This window comes from Gekko japonicus, unplaced genomic scaffold (genome assembly GCF_001447785.1).
Source record: "Gekko japonicus isolate JY-2015 unplaced genomic scaffold, Gekko_japonicus_V1.1 scaffold823, whole genome shotgun sequence".
NCBI lineage: Eukaryota > Metazoa > Chordata > Lepidosauria > Squamata > Gekkonidae > Gekko > Gekko japonicus.
In genome coordinates, this window is record NW_015170915.1 from 416595 (window position 1) to 441369 (window position 24775).

Below are 24775 nucleotides of genomic sequence, written 5' to 3' on the forward strand. Positions count from 1 at the left end.
CATTAATTAGGGTCAGTTTCTCGCACTTCTGATGGCTTACTTAGTGATAGTTCTTCTGTTCTCTCCCACATATTATACTGTCTGGCTGTTTTAGGAACTCACTGGGGCAGAAAGAGTCATAATTATACACCTGTATAGCATCCAATGGTGCCTCTAGATCTTATAGATCTATGATGGAGTAGACAAGATGTGGGTCCTGTAGCACCTTAAAAACCAACAAGATTTCAAGGGTTTAGTGCCCTGACCTGGCTAGCCCAGGTAAGCCTGATCTCTTGGAAGCAGGGCCAAGCCTGGCAAGTACTTGGATGGGAGACCTCTAAGGAGTACCAGGGCCAGGATGCCCACTTCGAATCCTGTATATCTGTATATCTATCCCCTTCTCACCTTTAGGATTAGTTCTGACACTAAATGTATGCACAGAAGACTTGCCTTTACTGTACTCAGTAAACTTGAACCTTTCTGAAGGAACATTGTTGAGAACTGACTGCTGCGAGACTCTGACAGACGCAGAGAGAGGCCATAGCAAGCCACCTCTCTGAGATGTCCAAGCCCCACCAGGGGTCACCAGAAGTCAACCATGACTTCCAGGCATACACACACACAGAGAGAGAGAGAGAGAGAGAGACACACACACACACACACACACAAATACCAAAAAAGTTTTAAAAAAAAAGATTTCCAGGGTTTAATCCAGAGTCAAACCTCCCTATCTGACAAATGAAGATTTGACTTTTGAAAACTTATACTCCAGAACTCTTGTTGGTCTTTAAAGTGCTACTGGACTTGATTCTTGCTTGTCCACTGCAGACCTGAAACTATGTTAGAAAGTAGCTGGACACGGGCAGCTTTGTTGCAGTAAGTAAGGTGGGGATCATCAGTTTTGTCTCTTAAGCAGACAAAGGAAGCAAATCAAAAGTTTATATCTTGAATAAAATTTCATTAGTCTTAAAGGTGCCAGTTGACTCAAACTTTGTTAAACTGCAGACGACACTATTTCATATGTTCTGCCATTTCATTCATACCAGTCCTTGTTCTTTCCCCTTAGATACGAGGGTGAAATAAACAAACGCAGTGCAATGGAATTTACCTTCACGACTCTCAAAAAGGTAAGCAGGTGTGCTTTCCCATGCAATGGTCCCATGCAATGGGATGGCTGTCTTTCTGCAGCCAGGTGGGTGAACTGCAAACCGCCTAAAGGTATAGGTCAAATCTAAGATGGACGAGGGGGGCCTCCAAGTGTTGAGATGCGAATTTCATGCAGGTTTTGACTTGGTGAGGTTTTCCCCCAGTTTTGGAATGAATAATTCAATGCAATATTCTCTAAATAAAAAGTTTATTTTTAAAAAGGGAGGCAGACCTCTGATAGGTATCTATATGTCCGACAGATACGTTTTAAGATGCGTAGGCCAAAGCTGACAATTACCGTTTTAAAATGTCCTCTATGCCCTGTAAGGTATGTCAGAAATAAAAAATGAGAATCGTAACTGGAAAAAAATTAACTGGGTTTCTAATCCTTGACATTTCTATTTCAGAATATGAGCTGGGAGTCCTGTCCCACATATCAAGTCCTCCCTTTCCCTCTCCCTCTCCTTCACTGGCTGTCATTCTCAGGAACAGGGAAAAGATGTTACCAGGGACAGGATGTTTGTGTGCGAGAGAGATGGTGGTGCTGTTTTTGGCAGCAACCATGCATCTTCCTTAATGTCTGCACTTGGCCTCAGGATTTTGTTATGCTAGTTCTTCTGAAAAGCCAATAAACAACAAAATGTAATCCAGAGAACCTGTAATCGCCAGTGACTTCTGGCATTCTTGTGACAATGTCTAGAGTAAACCTATTTAATTATAATCAGCCTGTTCAAGATTTCTGCAGGATTTTCATCTGCAAACAGAATTTTCCTGCTCTTCCTGTTCTTACAGCTATAAGGACAGTCTTGTGCTACTATGTAATTGCCTTGTTTCACCTCTGGAGGGATGGTTTTTGAGTGTTAGTTGCAATTGCCATGGAGACTGTCTGGAGACAAAACCAGTTGGGTGTCATTACAGAACAGAAACCTTTTCTATGACTCGTTGCTATTATGAATTATAAATGCCTTTTAAATTGATTCATCCCCTTATTGAAACCTGTTTACAGGTAGCTTTCTGTTTACTCCAATGGTGCTAGCCAACAATTCTTCTTTTCTTATAATTAAAAAGATGACTCTGTGGGCCAGCCCAGTTTACTTCCTTCTGAGCTCCGCCTAATTCCCAGTAGAATTAAAGTTATTATAAAAGCGTACAGATATGTTGCAAAATGGTGGGAAAAGGGGAGGTGTGTACCCCAAACCCCTAAAGGATACACACAAGACAGACTCCATCCAATCCAGGAAATGGTTTCCAAACAATTCTCGAGTATTACGGGGTTCCTTGGAAACATCTCAGAGGTTTCTCAGTGACAACATTAGGAACGATGGGGACATTCCCCTGACGTTGGCCATCAGTCCTTTTTATCTTCTCCAGAAATACGCAACTGTAGGTTAGCACTGAGTGTGTTCTAGATCATTCTTTTACAACTCAAGCACAGTGATAGGGCGATTTCGCACTAGAGCTGCCTCACGGTGCAGCCGCCATTTGCCCCGACACTATTTGTCAATTTCACACCCGGGGCTGAATTTGACCCGCGGCTTCGCCCGATTTCCTCCGCAGTTTCGTGATCCTCAAAAACCAGGATCACGAAACTGCGGAGGAAATCGGGCGAAGTCACGAGTCAAAATGCAGCCCCGCAGCTTCGGGTGAAATTGACATGTTTGTGTCGGGGCAAACGGCGGCTGCGCCGTGAGGCTCTAGTGCGAAATTGCCCATAGTGACATTGAACATGCAAAGAACTGATCGTGCGTGCACCTTAGAAGATACACCCAGAATCATTTCAAATGTATTGGAATTGTGACTAATTTGCAGGAGTTTAATGGGGGAGGTTAAAATCAATGTGGAAAGAGTTCCCTAAAAGTAGAAAGTTTTGAAGTCACTGATTTGGTGCATAATGAGTTGAATTTGCCACTGCAGACCACCTGCAAAGTATGACTTTCTTGCTTCCCTTTCCCATTTCAGCCCCAAATTCCACCCCAAAATCTGTTCACTGGGAGCAGCAATTTAGCCTGGAGCAGGAAGGCAGAGGCCCAAATCATGCTGTACAGGCAGAAGTTCTTCTGTCCATGGAACCACTCCAGTGGATACAATCTAATCCAATACATTTTTTAAAGGAAGTAAACCTTCACTTCAGAAAAGTGCCCATGAAAACAGAAAATGTGCATCTGAACCAGACCATTTTTTACTCTAATGTTTAGTGGTTATGGAGTGCTCTGGGGGCAAGCTGAGAAAGAGAGATCAACTTTTGTGAAAATGTCCAGGAGAGATATCTGATGATTTTACTGTTGAGTTAGTTTTGATTTGTTTCAGTTTTGATTATAGGTTCTAGCCTGGTTGAATTTTATATTTGTTTTTATTGTAAGGCACAGAGAAGAAGGGCAGGGCATAAATTATCTAAATGAATGAATAACATCTGAGCATTCAGCAGAATGTCACTCCTGCAGACAAGCCAACCTCTTCCAATTTGGGAGTTACACGAGGGTTTCTCTCAGGGTCCACCACTCCCCCACCTTACGTCATCAAAAGTTTCAAGGACAAACTCTACTCTTGTTGAACTTCACAGGATCTGGACAATGGATTCCTGCACAAAACTGAACTGGAAGCAAAACTGAATGGACTTCATGCTATGGCAGAGTTAATGAAAACTATCCATGAGCAGGTAAAAAACAAAAAGCAAAGTTTGGTGTAGTGGTGAAGTGCGCGGACTCTAATCTGGGAGAACCGGGTTTGATTCCCCACTCCTCCACTTGCACCTGCTGATGTGTCCTTGGGTCAGTCACAAGCTCTGGCACAGCTGTCCTTGAAAAAGAGCCATTTGTGTCAGAGTTCTCTCAGCCCCACCCACCTCACAGGGTGTCTGTTGTGGGGAGGGGAAGGGAAAGGAGTTTGTAAGCCGCTCTGAGACTGCAAGTGAATCCAATCTCTTCTTCTTCTTCTTCTTCTTCTTCTTCTTTTTGAGGGAAGGAAATAAATCCAATCTCTTCTTCTTCTTCTTCTTCTTCTTCTTCTTCTTCTTCTTCTTCTTCTTCTTCTTCTTCTTTTTGAGGGAAGGAAAAAGGGATTCCTTCAAGCTAGGATAAATACCAAGAGCATACAGTCTGGTTTATTCCTTGTACATTTATAAGTTAATGAGGGTTCTAGTTTGGAGCTCATCCAGGTCTATTCCAACCAGTCATTGTTTGTTCTCATTCATCATGCCTAATCTGCATGAGTCACAAGGTATCCGTGCAGAGCCTGCATTGATTCACCATTGATATTGTATTACCAGATAAAAGGACTTGTTGCCTGAACATCAACAGTGCGCGACACACAGGGGAACTGGGCAGAAGGTGTGCACAGTTTCCCCAAGCCACATTTTAATTGTTGACCCAGTACCTTTGTGCCTCAAGTTCAACATTACATCGCAAGGAGCTTGATGTAGTTATAGTAATGGATGTGTAAATTTATTTACTTTGTTTTACTTTCATTTTTATTTTGAAAGCTTAGCTTTTTAAATTTTATTGCACGTGTTTTTGTTACCATGCTTTGTTTTCTTCTCCTATTTGTGCTAGGGTTGCCAAGTCCATCTTCCGCCCCCAGCGGGGGACTTTGGGGGCATTCCATTCCTGGAGGGGGCGGGGCATCCCCGACGTGATGACGTCACGTTGGGGACGTCTGCCGCCCCGTCCATGTGCTAGATCTCCAGAAAGGCCAGTTCCCTGCACTTAAAGGAGCCGCCGTTTCCCTTTTAAGTACACGGAGCCGGCATTTCCCCTTTAAGAGCAAAGAGCCGGCATTTCCCTTTTAAGTGCGCGGAGCTGACATTTCCCTGCAAGCCTGATCTCAAGCGGAGATGGGCTTGGGAGGAGAAGTCCATGCACTTAAAGGCAGCCACCCCTCTCTCTCAAGAGAGAAGGGAGAGGGGTGGCTGTGGGTATTGGGGGTGGGTAGAACCCCCCCAAGAACGGGGGACCCCTGGCAAACTGGGGGGGGGGGTTGACAACCCTAATTTGTGCATACTATTTTACGTCCAGTGTAGCGCTTCAGGCCATTGGAGCAGCGTCCAAGAGGACACAGAGGGGTACAGAATGATTCTGTCCTCAGCCAGCCACCTGCACTACTAACCCTGCAGTGAGCAGCCAGTGGGACAACTGCAGGCAGCAGAGGAGGATGAGGAGGAGCTGTGGGGAGGGACAATGGATGGATGGATGGATGGATGGATGGATGTCATTTATTCCTTCATTATTTTCCCCATTTGTTCTTGATATTATAACATGGGGGAATGAAATGAAAGAGGCCTTTTCTATTCGTGTTTTTTATTTCTTTGGCAATGAATATACATGTCTACCGGTAGTAATTACAAAGAAATACAAATAATAGATAAGGGAAATTACAAAGACTAAATAATGGGAAATTACAAAGAATAGATAAGGGCTTGGATCTAGGGTTGCCAGCCCCAAGGTGGTGCCCCAGAATCACAGACCATCTCCAGACAACAGAGATCAGTTCCCTTAGAGAAAATGGATGCTTTTGAGGGCGGACTCTGTGGCACTGTGTGGCCCACTGAGGTCCCTGTCCTCACCAGGCCCCACCCCCAAATCTTCAGTAGTTTCCCAAACTGGATCTGGCAACCCTACCCTCTCATCTCCCGCTGGTGGCGACCTTACTTGGATCTGCCCTAGAATCTCCACAGATGCAGGGGAGGAGGCAATTTTGTTAATTTGTTCCTCCTATGGGAGACCTCCTATTCCCCCACCAAGCTAATTGTAAGGTTCCCCCGTCCCCCAAGAGCTGTATTTCGGGGTGTGTTTGGGGTTACCCTCTCCTCTCTCTTGTAATGGGAGAAATATTAGGCAGGTTCCAAACCAAGTCTAATTCAGTTTTGGATACCCACATGTACAAAAATGAGGTAGAAAATGTCTATCCATCGACAGAATGTAGCAGGCCTTTGTTGCCTGTGCAGAGTGTTGGAGGATGCATGGAATGAGCCCACCTGTTCATCCACAGACATACATATGCCCCCTGTAGATTGCAGCTGGTTCCATGTATAAATCTGGTGTGACGCCACCAAGGTTTTTTTTATTGTTTATTTTACAAAATGTATATCCCACCCTCCATTCTGCCCTCACAGGGGCCACCAAGGCAGCTAACAAATTAAAATGTATATACTGATATTAGATTTTAAAACCATTTAAAGCCAACCCCTCTGCACACACAAAACTACACCATTAAAACAATTAAAAATAGAGCTAAAATATAGAAAAGACATAAAAAACAACAAGACATTGGTCAAGAAGGAGAGATCACTGAGGGAATGCCAGACCGGGGGGGGGGGGGTCTTTCCCCTTTACCTGCTGGCAGAAGATGACAACAGAAGGGGACTGACACGTCTCCCTCGGGAGAGACTTACCAAGCCTTGGTGCTGTGACTGAGTCGGCCCTCTTGCCACCTGCCTAATCTCAGAAGGATGGGGCACTCAAAGCAGGGACTCCAAAGTTGAACGTAGTGGTCGGGTAGGTTCATAACGGAATAGGTGGTGCTTCAGGTACGTTGGTCTGAAACCATATAAGCCTTTGAAGGTAAGCACCTAGGGTTGCCAGGTCCCATTTTCTCCCTGGCGGGGGGATTTGGGGTGTGTGCCCGGGATGGGGTGGGGCACAGAGTGATGTCATTGTGCCAGGGACGCAGCGCCGTGTGCACACATCCACCCCACTTTCCCCCAACTATTTAAAGGGAACCTTTTGGGGGGGAGCGGGGGCCATCTGCTCCTGCCCTGTAAATGGTGAATTCACCACTTGCAGGGCAGGAGCGTGTGGCTGTCGCTTCAAAAGAGCGGGTGCCACACATGCCTGCCTTGCAAGCAGTGAGTTTGCTGCTTGCAGGGCGGCTCGGGTGGCCCCCACTCTTTTCAAGCAGGCACCGCACACGCCTGCCCTGCAAGTGGTGAGTTCACCACTTGCAGGGCAGACTCGGGCAGGCCCGTAGCCAGGATTTTTTAATTCAGGGGGCCTTTAAATAGGGGGTGCTGATAAAATAAAATAAACTCACACTCGCTAGTTGGAGCAGGCAGGAGCAGGGTTATTTCTCCTATTGTGGAGGGTGGGTGCAAGTGGAAGTCACTGACTCCGAGTAACCGGAGGAGGATCCCCTCCTCCTCTCCTTTCTCCCTTAACCGCATTGGCTGTGTGGAGTGCAGGGAACTACTGCGAAAGTGGCGGGCTCCTGTTTGGTTCTCTATTTCTTTATTCCTGGCTGACTTCGTGCTTCCACGGTGACTTTGCCTCGGTCACGCCCCCACCCACCGCCCTGCAGGGGAGCTTTCTGCTGCAACACTTCTCAGACTTGGACGTGGCAGCCCACCCAGGGAGACAAGCCAAAGGAGGAGAGGTGGACAAGCAGATGAGATGGAGATGGCTGTTCTGCTGCCACTTGTGGGTTGTGTGCGCCCTGCGTTGGTGCAACCAGGCTGAACTGAGAAGGCGGGAGCTGAAGGAAAAACCCGGGAGGGGAAGCTGAGGAAGTGCTGTGTTTCTCTCTCCCTTGGCAGCCAGCTTCCTCGGTGATGAGGGCACAGGCATATGCAAGTGAGCGAGGTCTGCAATCTTGCACTGGAGGGAGATGGGGAGAAATCTCTGTAGTTGCAGGTTCAGCCACAGGACCCACAGCCCCCTGGCCCCACCTCACCTGCCAGCCCGTTCCCCTGGCTGCCTTGTTCTGCTTCATGCTGTGGCCGCCCGGGATGGAGTTGTGGGGCTGCTGGCAGGTGGGGACGTTGTAGGGCCTTGGAAGGAAGTCGGGGGGCGGGCCCCGAAATGCTTCAATGTAGCTACGGGCCTGGGCTTGGGTGACCCCCCCACTTCAAATGAGTGGGCGTCGTGTGTGCCTGCCCTGCAAGCAGCGAGTTCCCCCTCTCCCACCTGGGGACTGGCATCCCTATCAGCACCAGCACTTTGCATTGTGCGTGGAAGCTAATTGGGAACGCCACTGCAGATGAGCCAAGACTGGAGTGATATGGTCCCTAAGGCCCACTCCAGTCAATGTCCTGGCTGCAGCAGTCTATACCAGTTGAAGTTTCCAAACACTTTTCAAGGGCAGCCCCACGTACAGCACATTGCACAAATCGAAAATGTAACCAGGGCATGCACCACAGTAGCTAGATCTTTTCTGCCCAGGGAAGGCCGCAGCTGGTTAACCAGTGGAAGATGGCAAAAGGTACTTCTGGTCACAGCTGCCATCTGCTCATCCAGGAGTAGGACTGAATCCAAGAGAACCCCCTGACTACAACCCCCTGATCCTTCAACAGGAATTCAACCCCATTCAGAATGGGTGACACCTTAAATCCTGGGTCAGACCTTTCACTCACCAGGAGCACTTCTATCTTGTGTCATCAATAAGTTTTGGTTTATTAGCCTGCATCTGCTTCAAAACTGCCTCCGGGCCCCGGTTCAGGGTTTTTATAACCTCCTCGGGATCAGCTAGAAGCCTGAGATACAGCTTAGTGTCACCTACACATTAGTGAGCAACCCAGCTCAAATCTCCAGCTGACCTCACCCAGCAGTTTCATGTAGATGTTGAAGACCATAGGGAACAAAATGGAACCTTGTGGCACCTTACAAGCCAAAGGTCAAGGGGAGCTTAGTGTCATCTACACATTAGTGACAACCCAGCTCAAATCTCCAGCTGACTTCACCCAGCAGTTTCATGTAGATGTTGAAGACCATAGGGAACAAAATGGAACCTTGTGGCACCTTACAAGCCAAAGGTCAAGGGGATGAGCAGCCGTTCCCCAGCACCATCTTCTGAAACCTACCCTCCAGGTAGGACTGGAACCACCACAGAACAGTGCTTCCCAATCCCAGCTCTGAAAGGCAGCCCATGACCAATGGTATCAAAAGCTGCTGAGAGATCCAGGAGAATCAATAGAGTCTCACTCCCTCTGTCCATCTCCTGGCATAGGTTATCCCCCAGGAGGACCACGGCTGTTTTGGTCCCATAAGTGGCCTAAATACAGGTTGGAAAAGATCTAAACAATTTGCCTCATTCAGGAAAGCTTGAAGTTGTCCAGGTTGCTGCCTAATAAATAGCTGCTGGGATGGGAACTATGATGTTAGATATCTCCTCGAGGCCCACATGGAGCAGTTGCTTGGAAAGCTGACAAACTGTGCCGATCCTCTAGAACTGCCATGCAAGGCAGGGCTAGTCTCTTCTTTCAGACCAGAGGGTTATCTTAAAGAATGGGCAGTGCTAAATTAATCAGAGTTTAAAAATGAGATTATAAATTATAGGCTTAATTCTTTTTATACACTATTTTGTAATTTAATATAAATGTACCAGTTGCCCTAAATTAACTGATAATATGGAACCTGTTATTCACCTACCCAAGAAAGACAGGTAGTAGAGCTGGCCCAATAACCATAGTATTCTTATCTGCAACCAAGATGCAATTACAAACATGCTGCTTTGAAGCACAAACCTCTTCGGCTGGTTCAGGAAGGAATTTCCAAGCACCCACTCGACCCTCATGGTATTTGGTCTAGGTACATACCCAGACTCTCCTTTCCTTAGGAATTCAAAATGTGCCTAATGGTTCTCTGAATCATTAGCTGAAACGAACATGATATTCCTTTCACTTAAGGGTGGCTGTGCCAAACATTCAGAGGGACAACACAGCCACTCCACTCCACAGCCACTCCACAGTTTCCCATTTATTTCACAGGAAACAGGCTCCATATTTTCTCTGAAGTAAAGAGGGGACAAAAAACGGAAACCAGAAAAGTTGTGCCCAAATTGAGCATGTCATCTCCCATTTACTATGGGGCCTTCTCTTACTATTCTAACAGGGGGAAATCCCTGTGTGGCAGCAGCCTTTGGATGCTGCACAGTTCCCTTGTCCAGCCATTCTTTGAGTTTTCCTGGTCATAATCCTTCCCCAGTTCATATCTTTCCCCCTGATTCATACCCCACAATCTCTAGCAGCTTGTTCCTCCACTGCAACATGATCATCCCTCTATTACTCTCAATGTAAAGCCCTCTGGACAGGGATTCTGTACAACATCTAGCACATTGTTAGCTCTACAGGAATGTTAAAGAATAAGGGGCAAAGTACCTAGGATGTTAAGGGTGCTGATTGGACGGGGGGTGGGGGAGAGGGGATGTTTTGTCCCCTTAATAGAAGTTTAATAAGTGGAAAAGGACAGGTGAATATTTCATGCCATGGTGGTAAATAGCATCACCTAGGGTTGTCAAGTAAAAAAACCTCACCGGCGGGGGAGCCTCGCCGGGCTCCGGGAGCCGTCCCTGGATGCGCGCACCGCCAGCACGTCACCAGAAGTGATGCGCAACGTCGACCACGTTGAGGGCGTGGCCCTGATCGTCGGAGGGAAAACCATAGAGTTTTCCCTCCGACGATCCGGGCCACGCCCCCAACGTGATTGACGTGGCTGCATCACCTGGTGACGCAGCCATGCTGCGCTTCGGGGAGCGGAGTTCCCCCTGGGGCCCGATTCCGCAGCGGTGGAAAATCGGGCCTCCAAAGCAGGGGTTTACCCGCCACCTGCCCCCACTTGGCAGCCCTAGCATCACCTGATAATTGATTGTAGATCAAACAGAAATTAGAGAGACCAGTTTATAGGTTGGCAGTCCTATGTGATGATAGTAGACTAGGTTTTCCAACCTCCAGGTGGTGCCTAGAGATCTCCTGGGATTACAACTGATCTCCAGGTGACAGAGATCATTTCACCTGGAGAAAATGGCTGCTTTGGAAGTGGACTCTATGGCATTGTACCCCACTGAAGTCCCTCCTCTCCACAAACCCTGCTGTCCTCAGGCCCCACCCCCCAAAATCTCCAGGAATTTCCCTACCTGGAGCTGGCAACCCTATAATGCAGACCTTCTCTAGTAATATATGGGGGGATACATGTACAATTTCAAGGGCTTGCAAGATGAGTCATTTTCTCAGAATTGCCTACTTGAATGTTTGGCATTCTTTTCCGCCCATTACCCTCAAGAAAAATATTTAAAACTCATTTTTTCCCTGCCATGTGTTATCAGTAAAGGGGTCAGTTGTTCTGCGATGTTTCAGTCCCCACTTTGCCATTTGTAAACATTTTAAAAGGGGTATTGGCATAGTGAAGCGGGATTTCATAGCCATCATTTTGGAAAGCAGGTACTTGCAGCAGAACAATCAGCAGTGTTAGTTTTAACACCTATGTGAGGATTGTGGCTATCATGTGGAGGCAATCTGAACATGAGTTGCTGCTGCCCTTCATGGAAGTCATGTGATCCATGTCATGTGATCCAGGGGAAGCATGGCAGATGTTGCCAGTTGGAAAGGGGGACAGATGTCTTGTCCCTTTGACCAGCAGTTGCATGTACAGACGCAGGCAGTTTAAACTCTTCATGGCATGCAGCTCAATAACACTCACCTTGCAGATCAAATGGACATTAGAGGGGCAGCCAGCACGACCCGTTTAAAAGTCAGCAGCCCTAAGCATGGCAATATTTGTGCTTCTATCCGAGGCTCCCTTTCCATATACGAAGAGTTGTACATAACCATTACTGATTTGCAACAATATGCTTTGAACATGGAGTTTGAGGGGTCTTGAACAAGCAATCCTCTACAGGGCAGAATTTAGAAACTCTTTTTTTGTAGACCATGAAAACCCACTTCTACCCCAGATATGAGACAGTTCTTCTGCAGCACATTCTGTAATTTAGACAAGGGTTAGATGGAAGCAGGAACTGAATCTTTTTTCTTTTTTCAAATGATCAATTTCAGCAAATTGGGTAACTGAACAAATTGCTGATTAGGGTTGCCAGCCGGACAGACTTCCACTGGCCCCAATGCAACAGTGCTTCCCCCACCTCCAAATGAAGCCTTCCACTGGCCCCAATGCAACAGTGCTTCATCTGGTTTACCACAATTACAGTCTGCTCTAACTGTCAAGAAGTTCTTCTTAAGCAGTCTGAAAAAAGCCAACAAACCATTCTGCCAGACTCCACCCATGGTGTTTCAGTTTCCAAACCGGATCTGCTCTGCTCCTGACCCACTAGGTTCTACTTTCCCTGGCTCCTTTCAGCCTCTCCCAGATAGGTAGCACTTTCTGAAACCTAAAGTTGGCAAACCTAAAATTGCATAATTGTTAACATATCCCATGAGCCAGTATTGTGCAAATGTATGAAAGCTATTCATACCTTCCTCTCCATTTGTCCTGAGAACTTTAGCTCTTATTTAAAAATTATTTTTTTAAAAAAATTAACGTAGCCCTGCCTGTTTACTTAGGAATTAAGTGTCTGTATGGGAACAGAAGTAGCCAACTCTGCTTGGAAGCCTTTTGCAAACCTCAGCCTTTGTTCTTTGCCACTGGGGGACACAGGGAGAGGGGAGCAGTACAAAGGAGTCTGGTAACGCTTCATATTGAAATACTTTCAAACTTTCCAAAAAAATTTAAACTTTCAATGAACTGATACATGAAAAGAGGAAATACAGCAGCCTGCTCCTTCCCTTTCTGAGACGGGTGGAAATAGCTCCACGTAAGCCAGTGAAGAAGGGCACAGGCGGAAGAAGTAGAGGAGGCCAAATAAACACTGGAGGCATTCTGGCTTCAGACTCCTTCAGGTTAGATCTTGCCTGCACCCAAACCACACAAGTATGTGTGGTTTTTACTCACTGGGATTACGATCCTTTTGAAAGTTACTGAGCTGAGGCTGCTTTTAGAACTGCCAAGGCGCCCTCCTTCTGTATCTTAACAACATCAGTCATCCAGTAAGTATCTGCCAGAGGTCAGGACCTGCAGCGTGTTATTTTAAAAAAAAGACGTTAAAATATGATTTATGAGGATAGAAAACAAAAGGGCAGGCGAGGAAAAGAGCAGCTTGCTGCTGCGCAAACCCAGCCCGCTCTGCTCAGAATCTGGCAGGGGTCCTAAAAGCAGAAAATAAAGGACAGCGGGAGTATGGGCCTTGTGGACAAAGTCTGCATGTTTACCTGGGGAGTAGAGCAGAAAAGGTTAGAAAGGATTCAGTAGGGAGGCTGATTAAATGGATGACAGCGAGGCACGCACCCCTGCCACAGGAGATGTATTAGTAAATGCTCCTTCAAGTTCAAGGTACCCACCCACATGTGACTTACTGCTATGCCTTGTTTCAGTCATCCTCTGTGGTAGATAAATTACTTCTGCCATATTCTGTATCAGGTTGTTTTGGATCATTCAGTCATGCCTGACGCATGCAGAAATAGCAGAGAGTGAGACACAGTGAGATTCCCAGAGGAGGTTGTAATGTTACATCTCTTCGGGAGTCACTGTTCCAACTGCGCCATCTCCTAATCAGAAGACATGCCCAACGTGACTTATCCAGAGACAGGCTCCTCTGTGGATGTAAACCTTTTAGGATATAATTAAGTGTGCCTAAAACTTTAACTGAGAGAGAAAGCATGCCTCAGCTATAAGAAGTTTGAGAACACATTTAGCCTGGAGAGGAGATGACTGAGAGGTGATATGATAACCATCTTCAAGTACTTGAAGGGCTGTCATATAGAGTATGGTGCGGAGTTGTTTTCTTTTGCCCCAGAAGGTTTGACCAGAATGGGTTGAACATAATCAAAAGAGTTTTCAGCTAAACATTAAGAAGAACTTCTTGACAGTTAGAGCAGTTCCTCAGTGGAACAGGCTTCATTTGGAGGTGGGGGGGCTGTCCTTCTTTGGAGGTTTTTAAACAGAGGCTAGATGGCCATCTGACAGCTATGCTGATTCTGTGAACTTGGGTAGATCATGAGAGGGAGGGCATGACAGATTGCATCAGTGCTTAGTTCTCGTGGCCCTAGTTCTTGTGGCCCAGGAAATGCTGATCACCACTTTGGGGTCAGGCAGAAATTTTTCTCCAGGCCAGCTTGGCCAGTGATCCTGGAAGTTTTTTGCCATCTTCTGGGCATGGAGCAGGGGTCATTGGGGGGGGGTTTGTGTGTGGGGAGTATTTGTGAATTTCCTGCATTGTCCAGGGGGTTGGACTAGATGACCCCGGAGGTCCCTTCCAACTCTATGATTCTAAGTCATAGGAGGTTGAACGAACTGGGTTATGTTGAGCTTAGAGAAATATGAGAAGACACAACAGATATTTTCCAACACTTGGATTGTACCCCAGAATCCTTTAAGAACAAAGGAAAAGATGAGAACTAGCATTAATAAGAAGGGAATACCAAAATGACCATTAACCAACTGACAGATGTTCCCACCCCCTCAGAATGTTACCTCATAATTGTGCTGCGTGTTTAACTGTTCCTCAGTGGTAGCATAGGGGGTGAGGTAAAGTGGACTGTCTGCTCCCATAAGAACCTGTCATCGCCTGAAATCTGTGTCCTGGAGTACTGGAATAAAGTACATTTTGGAAAATTTCTGTTTTCTGGTTCATTCTGTTATTATCCAAATACAGCCCAGCTACCAGTACTTAGATGATCATGATAATTACTATAATCTTGGCTTGTTTGTGGCAACTCAAACCCAGGCTTCTTCCCACTTTTCTAGGAACTTGAGGAGGCAATGTCACAAATCAAGGACATCTCCATTGTCCTGGGGATTGACAACAACAGAATCAATATCGACCCTCACAGGATTGTGGAGGATGTAAGGGCCCAGTATGAAGCCCTGGCTCGCAAGAGCTGGGAAGAGCTAGAGCAACTCACGAGAAGCAAGGTACGTATCTACTTGCCCCTCAGGAGAGTTGTCACAAAGCTTTCCTTACAAACAAGTCCTGCAGAGTGATATGGAAAAGAGGTAAAACATCATGGCAGTTATTGACAGGGAACACTGGAGGGTTACAAATAGTTTCTTTTTAAAAAATTATGTCTTCTTCCCTCAGAATTCTGAACTGTTCTGGGAATCTGCGCAAGGGGAGCTCACTGGGTACTTTATAAATTGGCCCAAAATTTGGGGAGATGTTGTGAAATCTAACCAGTAGGTATGAGATCAAAACAACTGACAGGACGCAATAATGTAGTAATATACTGAAATGAGTGGACTGCATCCAGTGAGCAAACTTTGTAGCATTTCTCCACCTTTAATGGCTCTTCCAAGGAAGAAACTGGCGAAAGGATGTCTGACATACATGTTCAGGCTCTGGCTCAACTTTCTGAGAAAAATCATGACTCATAAGGTGTTAATCGGGTCAATATTGTGCAAACCTACCAACTGTGAGAGCCCATTCAATGAGTTAAAGCAATGAGACAGCCTTTCAGAATCACTATTACCCCGAACAAGGTATCTGTCTTACCCTCTGAGAAGTGGGAAGGGGGCAATGAGTACAATTACAGTTGCATTTTTTTTCTTGGAGATGTATTGGGGTGGGTACACTGTTTGATTTATCTCCCCTGTTGCTAACAGAAGTGTTAATGTACTGTTAAATATTCCCTCTAGCTGTATGAAGGAGAGTTGCAGTCTGCTAAGTATGGGGATCATCTCCTTAATGACCGAAGAATAATCGCTGAGCTGAATATACAAATCCAGAAAATGAGATCTTGCATCTTATCACTGAAAAGCCAGGTAAAATGTGGTTGGTGTAAGACTGGAAAATGAGTATGAGAAAGGCAAAAGGAAATGCATTCAGCCAAGATTTGGCAAATATGCTGTACTGTCCGCATTGCAAAATAGATATATACCAAATGCAAGTGCATTCCCTTTACTGCTTCTTGGAATATTGTGAATTTTTAGAGATTTGTCCTAGTACTTTAGTATATGAATGCCCATCTCACAAAGCATGTTAACTTGGACAGACAACAACAACAAAAAAGGGTATCCACATCCATAGGTCTAGTCAATCAAAATAAATGTTGCATAGGAACATATGAACAATACAAGTGAATTATGGCAGATGCAAACGGGTGTGTTGTTTAGGGGCCACTGCTTGATGTCAAAGCACATGCTTTACATTCAGAAAGTTTTAGGCTGATTTTCTGGAACCCCCTATTAAAAAGAACTTGGGCAACAGGGCTGGAAATGATTCTGTCTTAGAGACAGGCCCATACCCAGGACTTTGTGGCTTGTGGGGCAAAATGTTCGCTGGTGGGGCTGCCATTATTTGCCATAATGAAGGGGGGGTGGGCACAGACCCCTCTCCCTCTCTCCTGCAGTATTTAAAGGGCCGCCCAGCTGATCGGTGGGCCATATGCTCCCCGCTGATCAGCTGAAGGGCCCTTTAAATCTTGCAGGAGGTGAGGGAGAGGGGTGCATGCCACCTGCTGCTGCTTCTTAAAAGGATTTAAAGGATCCCTTTAAATGCTTTTGGGAAGAAGGGGGGCATTAAGGAAGGGGGCAGAGCCCCCAATAGTCCCACTGTAGCTACGAGCCATCTTAGAGAGCTGCTTTGAAATGGCAGGGCCATTCCTAGGAGGATGGGGCATCTGGGACAAGTTTTCCCCCCACCCAGTCTTAAGAGATTTATACATGACACACAGTCAGCCATGAGCCAGCACCACTGCTGACTTGGCCAGCAGGCCTCACACAGATCTCGGTAGTAACTGGAGGCTGAAAGTTCCAAACCACCATTGATCATCTGGCCAGTGGAGTCTTTGTTTGGCTTGCAGCTCAAAGCTCACGAAGAGCAGCTGCTTCTTTGGGGAAGCATGGGGTTTCCCAAAGCGTGGGGTCCAGGGCATTCCCCAGTTCTCTGTAGGCTAAAGACAGCTCTGCCAGTGGGCCAGACAGGTGTCCTGAGGTCCAGGATATTGTTGGAAGATGGGATGCTTGTGGAAGCTAAACAGGCTCTGGGCCAGTTAGTGCCTGGGTTAGAGACCTCCTGAGAAGTGAGTGTACGCTGTCTTGAGGTCCGTGATGGAATAAAGGGGGGAGGCAATAAATTTTGTAATGACAATGGTAATGATAAGATTATGAGAGGAATAGTGAAACATATGTTCCATAGTGAGGTGGTTCTTTTACAATGAAAAACTAAAGTGAGTGTGAATCTATGCTATAAATTTGTATCAGTTTTATACCAGTTTAGTTCACCAAATAAATCATATTTTGATAAGGGCCCCACTGCTGGACCTCCTGATGGCACCTGGTATTTTTGGCCACTGTGTGATGCAATGTTGGACTGGATGGGCCGTTGGCCTGATCCAACATTGGCTTCTCTTATGTTCTTAAGGGTGCTAAGAACTCTGTTACTAAGAACTCTCATATAGAACTACAGTTCCCAGGGATCCTTGAGGGGAAAGGAGAGACTATTAAACCAATTTAAATGTAGATCTATCCTGACAAAAAAAAAGTTCTGGTGCATCTGTCCCTTTTCTAGCCACAGCAGTCCTCACATAGATGTAATTGTATAGTTCTGTAGATCCTTGGCTCAGATTCATAAAAACATAACATAAGAACATAAGAGACGCCAATGTTGGATCAGGCCAAAGGCCCATCTAGTCCAACACTCTGTCACACAGTGGCCAAAAATACCAGGTGCCATCAGGAGGTCCACCAGTGGGGCCAGGACATTAGAAGCCCTCCCACTGTTGGCCCCCCCAAGCACCAAGAAGACAGAGCATCACTTGCCCCAGAGCCCCTATCTATACCTTGTGGCTAATAGCCACTGATGGACCTCTGCTCCATATGCCTATCTAATTCCCTTTTGAAGCCGTCCATGCTTGTAGCCGCCGCCACTTCCTGTGGCAGTGATTCATATTATCTTGAACAATATGAACAATACCAAATAGCTCCCTGAACAATCCTCTTCCAGTCAATACATTTTCCCTCCTCAGTTCAGTGAGGTATTGTATTACAAAGTATGTAGTGAGTTTGATGCTGGTGAAATGGAATGGCTTTCCCAGAGCTTGAGATGATTTTATTTAGAAGGCAATTGCAAAGACGTGTGCCAATGCTGGCTATTGTACACTCTTAATATTTCAGTGGCACTGACCTGCTTATGCTCAGACATCTTTGGCCCATTATTTGAGTCAAACAGGAATCAGCAAAGAAGAGCAGAGGGTAGGAAACTGCCAAAGCACTTATTGCCAGCCCTCAATCATCTTTGTAATTTGTTTTCTCACTCCAGTGTCTTCGTCTGGAAGGGAACATCACAGAAGTTGGAGCACAGGGTGAAGCTGCTCTTAAGGATGCCAGAGCCAAACTAGCTAACTTGGAGGAAGCCCTTCAGAACCTCAGGCAGGATTTGGCTCACCTCCTTAAGGAGTATCAAGAGCTGATGAATGTTAAGCTGGCCTTAGACATAGAGATTCTTACCTACAGAGAGTTGATGGAAGGGGAAGAGATCAGGTGAGTGATCAGGACTGAACATAGGTGCAAACTAAAAGGAGGGCAGAACCAAAATGAATTTAGTCCCAAAAACTCTTTTCAAAATTCTCTGTGAATTTCGAGGATGGATGTTCTCTAGATATTCTTTGAATGTTCATGTGGCATTTGATGACATTCTTTGGTGTTCGTTGAAATCAAAACATGGAAAGGATGCCAACTGCTCTTAAAAATCCTCAGGTTTTAGATTCTGAGGAAAATTCTACAAGCAACATGCAGATCTGAATTCTAAATACAAAACCACACTTGAAAGCTAGATTTGAAATTTTGGCACAAAATTGAACATTTATGAATATTATTTTCCACTGTCGCAAAGACCAAGTCCTTATCTAAATGTCAGAACATATACATGTATTCCTTTGACTTATTAGTTCATTGTTAAAAATATCTGATAGAATTTTAATTAGGGATGCCAAAAATTCTGCAGCAAACATATCTACAGTCAGACTTACTGTGCTCCACTGTGGCAGTCTGACCTGAGCTGATCCCCACGTCTGTTCAATTCAGCACCAAATGACTGAAAAGCCTGCCTCACAAACACCCTCACTGCATGCAGAATATTATGTGTAGGCTTGACATGTACATGCCTAGAGCTGTATACGTGTTCAAGGTGGGATAAAGGTTCAGGCAACTCAAGGCACATCGGATGAAGTGAGCTCTGACTCACAAACGCTTATTCTGGAATAAATGTTGTTAAATTTTACTGGTAAGATTTCTATGAGAATGGGTTCACCAAGTGTGGACCCCAAACACGACCCTGTGAATCCTGTGTTATTTGTGTGTTCCTCTTGTGCATGAATCTGCTCCAGTTGGGATCTTGGCAGCACGGAGAAGAAGTTGTTTCCTTCCTGTCTACAGTAGTACTCCAAACTGAAACAATCCAGGCAAGAAGCTATTTGGCCCACTGTAGAAGATACGTGGGCCCCACAGACCGTTTCTGTTTATCGTAACACCATGGGGTAGGAGGACATTAAAACTCCTACGTGCTCCCGTGGTCCTCACCAGAGTGGAAATGATGCACATAAGGAACACAGAAGAACATGATAACTTTGGTAGAGTTTGGGTCCAGGGTTCCCTGCATCTCATACCCTGTGAATGGACCCTCTGGACTCCTGCTTTATTTTGCTGCCACACAGGGCTTTTTTGTAGAAAAAGCCCAGCAGGAACTCATTAGCATAATAGGCCACACCCAATTGAAAAAACAAACCATTTGCATATTAGGCCACACCCCTGACAGCACAGCTCATTAGCATATTAGGCCACACAGCCCTCATTACCAGAAGTGAGGTCATCCAGCCACACCCACCTTTTGCTTCTTATTCTGTTTACCTTGTTTGTTGTCAAAACCCAAGGATTTTTTTTGTAGCAGGAACGTCTTTGCATGTTAGGCCACACACCCCTAATGTAGCCAATCCTAATGAGTTTCTGCCATTGGGTGTGGCCTATTATGCTAATGAGTTCCTGCTGGGCGTGGCCAACTCGGGAGCCAGCCGGAACTCCGTTTCTGTGCGTTCCTGCCCAAAAATAGCCCTGCAGTGCCACAGACTAGCATGGCATTACCCTGTGCCTCAGTGCACGTAGGGCCTTTACACAAAATACTCACATAAAACAGATCTCAGTTACACTGCTGCTATTCAACTCTCTGAATTTTCTTTCTCCTTACGATTCATTTCTTCTTGTGAAACTTAGTTCATTTGCCTTTATTTTTCCCCCCTTACAGCATGGAGTCCCCAGCATTTGCTTTCATTAGCAGAATCTACTCTGGTCCAAAGTTCTGTAAGTTAATTTTTTAAAAAAAAAATTTATGAAAGCTCTATTCACCTCCCTCATTTTGAAGGACATCCTGTGTTTGACCTTCCAGTGCTGGCAAATGAGCTGAAAGGCAGGAGCAGTGGAGCAAGAAATGCTTTGTAAAGCAGGAGAAAACGCTCAGAACTAAATACTCATTGTGAAATATCCTTCAAAATGACGGAGCACTTAAGAGGAATGGATAAGTTGGACTGTCCATCTTGGGCTCTTTTGGAGGCCTCTTGTCTGGTGCCCCTCTTTACTGGAATGCATTGCTTATGCTGGAGTGGATCCCATTCCTCCTGCAATTTCTACACATAAAAAGCAATGGTGTATAATGGCATGACAGTATCAATTTGATCCATTTTCACATTCTAAATTAACATTATGGGCCAATCCAGATCTTGAAACTGGGAAGAATTCTCTCTTTCTTTTTTGTGGAAGGGTTGGACCGATAAGGAGATTTTTACATTGGATCAGTTGATCAATTATGAGGATGAGCTTTTGCCATTTCCTCTGCTGTGGTCTAGATATGATTTGTCACCTTCTGGATAAATAAAACAAAACGTAAAATAAAACAATCACAACTGTTCTCTTTTTTATTTTGTTTGTTTGTTTGCAGGTTCATCAGACTCCGGCAATATGGCCACCTCAACTGTGACATCCCTAGCAAGAGAAGCTTCGACAGACAGAACGAGCCACAGTGGACTTTCTGAAAGTCAGAGTGGTGGTATGGGAGGACTCTCTGGTGGCGCCTTCTCTGGAAGCCACAGCAATGCGAGTGGAGGAGCCCCACAAGCTTTAAGATATCACAGCAGTACAAGCAGAGGTACTTTGGAGAGTGGTCTCTCTAGAAGTCCTAGCAGCAGAAGTGGAAACTTTGCCGATGTCGAAAACAGCACAGAAAGCAGCATATCTAGAAGCCACGAGAGTGGACCTTTTTCACAGCCTGATGCTCATAGGAGCAGGGATCATCTAGAAGGTGGGCTGTCTAGGAGTGCCAGCAGAGGCACCTCGGAAGGTAGCCTTTCTAGGAGCCAAAGCAACAGAAGTGGTGGCATAACTGATAGTGTATTTACTAGAACCCCCAGTGGTGCAAGTGAAGGTGTCCCAGAAGGCAGCCTTTCTAGAAGCCACAGTAGTATGGGCACATCCTTTGTAGAAGGGGGCCTTTCTGGAAGCCACAGTAGTACGAGTGCATCCTTTGTAGTAGGGGGCCTTTCTGGAAGCCACAGTAGTACGAGTCCGTCCTTCGTAGAAGGGGGCCTTTCTAGAAGCCACAGTGGTATGAGCGCATCCTTCGTAGAAGGGGGCCTTTCCAGAAGTCACAGTGGTATGAGCGCATCCTTTGTAGAAGGGGGCCTTTCCAGAAGCCAGAGTGGTGAGAGTGAAGAACGTGCTAGGCCTACGCTTCTGAGAACCAACTCAGCTGAAGATGGTGGTGTCCCAGTGGGTGGTATTCTTAGAAGGCCTAGCAGGGAAAGCTCAGAGGCCAGGCTTTCCAGAAGCCAGAGTGACAAAAATGAAAGCCTCAGCAGCCACGAAAGTGAAGGGTATGCTGAGCCTGCTGTTTCCAGAACTAATTCTGCTGAAGATGGTGGAGTCCCAGTGGGTGGCATTCCTAGAGGTCATAGTGAGACAAGCAGGTACAGGTCAGAGGGCAACTTTTCTAGAAGCCAGAGCGATGGGGTTAGATCCTGCAGCAGCCGCAGAAGGGAAGGATGCGTCGAGCCCACCATTTCTAGAACCAGTAGTGCTGAAGATGGCGGGGTACCAGTGGGTTGCATTCCTAGAAGTCAAAGTGAGGTAAGCAGGTACAGCCCTGAGAGTAGCCTCCCTAGATTACACCGTGGTGAAAATGAAGCCCGCAGTAACCATAGAAGGGAAACCTATGCCGAGCCTACTGTTTACAGAACTGGCAGTGCTGGTGATGACGGTGGCCTTTCTCGAGGCCATAGTGGGTCTAGGAGAACCGTCTCAGCAGGCAGCCTAAGAGGTCAAAGCGGAGGCACTGTGGACACTGCCCTTCCTAGAGCTCATAGTGAAGGTACACAAGACGGCAACCTTTCTAGCCGTGATAATAACGCTACTACTGTAGAAGGTGGTGTTTCTAGAAGTCAGAATGATGGAGCTAGAAGCATCTCTGTGGGCAGTGGTTTTAGAACTCCAAGCATCACAAGTACAGCCTTGACAGACAGTGTCTTTACTGCAACTCCTTGCACTGCAGATGGAAATGTTCATGAGGAAATGCTTTCGAGAGTTCCCAGTGGGGCAACAGAAAATGTCCCCGAGGCTGGTCTTTCCACAAGTCAGAGTGGTGATAGCGAAGGTCCTATAGAGACATCCACTCCAATCTGCTTCAGCAGCCGACATGACGATGCCATGGAATGCAGCCTTTCTAGAAGCCACAGTGGAGAAGGCAGGAGCTTCGGAACAGCTGACTCTTACAGAAGCCCTAGTGAGGCAAGCAGAGATGTTTCAGAGGGTAGATTTTCCAGAAATTATAGCTACCTGACTGCGGTTTCACATCCTCCTGATGTGTCTAGTACCCAGAGCAGTGAGGCTGAAAGCCCCAGTGGTGGGATAGAAGCCCCAGTCAGTAGCCCTGGAGATGCAAGTGAACCCGTTCCACATAGCGGCCTGGGTGAAAGCTACAGCCATGAGGAAGGCCTGTCCAGAACCCCAACTGGTGAGTCAGTAAGTCCAGGTTCCACCTACTTGGTTGACGAGGTCCACTCTGATAATCTTCACTACTCTCCAGCCGTGGAATTCAGCTCCAAGGAGTAGGCATCCCACAAGTGCAGGAGTAAGATCCAGATACTTTCTCCTCGAAGTCCCATGCCATCTATTGGACCACAGATGGGGTTCCACATTAAGCCTTCCATTACCGAGGTTAGCAGTTGGAAAATGGACTCTGCTGTCTTAAGTGGACATTGTGAAAACAAGATCAATAGCATAATGCATACACTGTAGGGAGGGAGAAGCAATATACAACATGCAGCTATAATCCAGGCATCCACCTCAGGGAACCATGAATAAGCAGTATAGTCTTTTGACCAGTATTATAAGCATGCATTTTCCCCTTCTCCTTCCTTTTTTCCTTCTATTTATGTTTAGATTCTTCAAACTTTTTAATAATTCAGTGCTTTTCAGCAAGCAAATCACACGATGTGGTACAAGGGGTTTTATTAGTGAAATGTAGTTAGCGGGGACATTTCACTGCTGATCTTCTGGCTGCTTTTAAGTACCCCATTTTGAGTTTATCTGCTGAATTCTTAGAACATTTTTCCCTCCCACTTCCACAGAGGTCTCTGGAAAACTTTTACAGATAGCAGGAAGGTAGCCCTGTTGGTCTGAAGCAACAGAACAAAGTTTGGCGCCTTTAAGACCAACAAAGTTTAATTCTGGGTATAAGCTTTTGTGTGCATGCACATGAAGAAGTGTGCATATGAAGGAGTATCTGAAGAAGTGTGCAAGCACATGACAGCTTATACCCAGAATTAAACTTTGTTGGTTAGGAAGGTCCCAGTTTTACTAAGTGCATAATACACCCATGCTTAAAAAACAAAAAAACTATAGGGCCAGTATCAAATAATGGCTTCAGGTGCATCCAAGGCATATGTCCCAAGAGGTCATGTCATCTGACTGTCAGGGGCAGACTGCCAGACTCAGGCTGTGGTCACACACAATAAACAATCCACTTTGAATCCACTTATAGTGCTCTTTCCAACTGAATTTTACTGTGTGAACGGACAGAATTCAGGTGGAAAGGGCACTGAACGTGGATTATTTAGTGTGTGTGGCCGCAGCCTTACAGGGCCACCCCAAGCAGAGCTGCTGCCTTTTAAGCCCATGGCTGGCCGTCTTCTGCTTGTGTGTGTGTCTGAAGTGTCGTCAGGTCACAGCTGACTTTCAAGGCAAGTGATTAAGCAGAGGTGGTTTGTCCTTGCCTTCCTCTGCAGAGTCTGCCTTGATGGTCTCCTGACCCTGCCTAGCTTCCAACATCTGATGAGATCAGGCTATACTGTGCTGCCTTCCCTCCCAATCCTCTGCTTAGGGTTGCACTTATTAGAGCTGGGTTTTCCCCACAAAGATAAGTTGCTGGAGCTAAGGGCTTGCACCAGGACAAGGGCTGGGACTAAGCCTGGCCTAAAGTGCAGCCCACAGAAGATATCGCTCTGTTGACCAAGGCAAGGCAAGAAGGCTAGACTCCTGTATATTACACAAGGCCCAGAACATCTGCAGGTATCATCCTGCCTCCAGGTGGATGTTGTGCACCCTTATTCCCTACAATATCAGAAGAGGGCATCTGAGCTTGGGGCAGCTCACCAGGCTAAACCCCAGCTAGCATCCGTGACGTTTACGATGCAGGCACTGAAATCCCTGACAATAAGTCTCTTATGGATACACCAGCACTGGAAAGCAGCCTCATAGCCATAGCAGTACGGAATCTGTGTGCAAATAACCCATCTGGATGTATTCAGAGAGCTCCATTGTACATGCCCCCACAAATGGATTTCAGCATAGCAAGGGCATGTCTGAAGCCAACCTCTGTTAATTTCAGCGTATCTTCACATTCAACTGCCTACCCAAATGCA

The 24775-nt window shown here is 46.1% G+C and overlaps 1 protein-coding gene across 1 annotated transcript in view; it reads left to right on the forward strand.

Annotated features, from left to right (window-relative positions):
• The window catches only part of LOC107116753 (filaggrin-2-like), a 66467-nt gene extending 42917 nt beyond the window's left edge, over positions 1 to 23550 (forward strand). Inside the window, exons 3-9 of the mRNA XM_015418744.1 lie at positions 1046 to 1106; positions 3686 to 3781; positions 14622 to 14789; positions 15510 to 15635; positions 18133 to 18353; positions 20110 to 20165; positions 20800 to 23550. Of these exons, the coding sequence (XP_015274230.1) occupies positions 1046 to 1106; positions 3686 to 3781; positions 14622 to 14789; positions 15510 to 15635; positions 18133 to 18353; positions 20110 to 20165; positions 20800 to 22964 (2893 nt within the window). The 3' untranslated portion in view covers positions 22965 to 23550. The remainder of the gene's footprint in view (positions 1 to 1045; positions 1107 to 3685; positions 3782 to 14621; positions 14790 to 15509; positions 15636 to 18132; positions 18354 to 20109; positions 20166 to 20799) is intronic.
• Positions 23551 to 24775: the final 1225 nt, after the last annotated feature.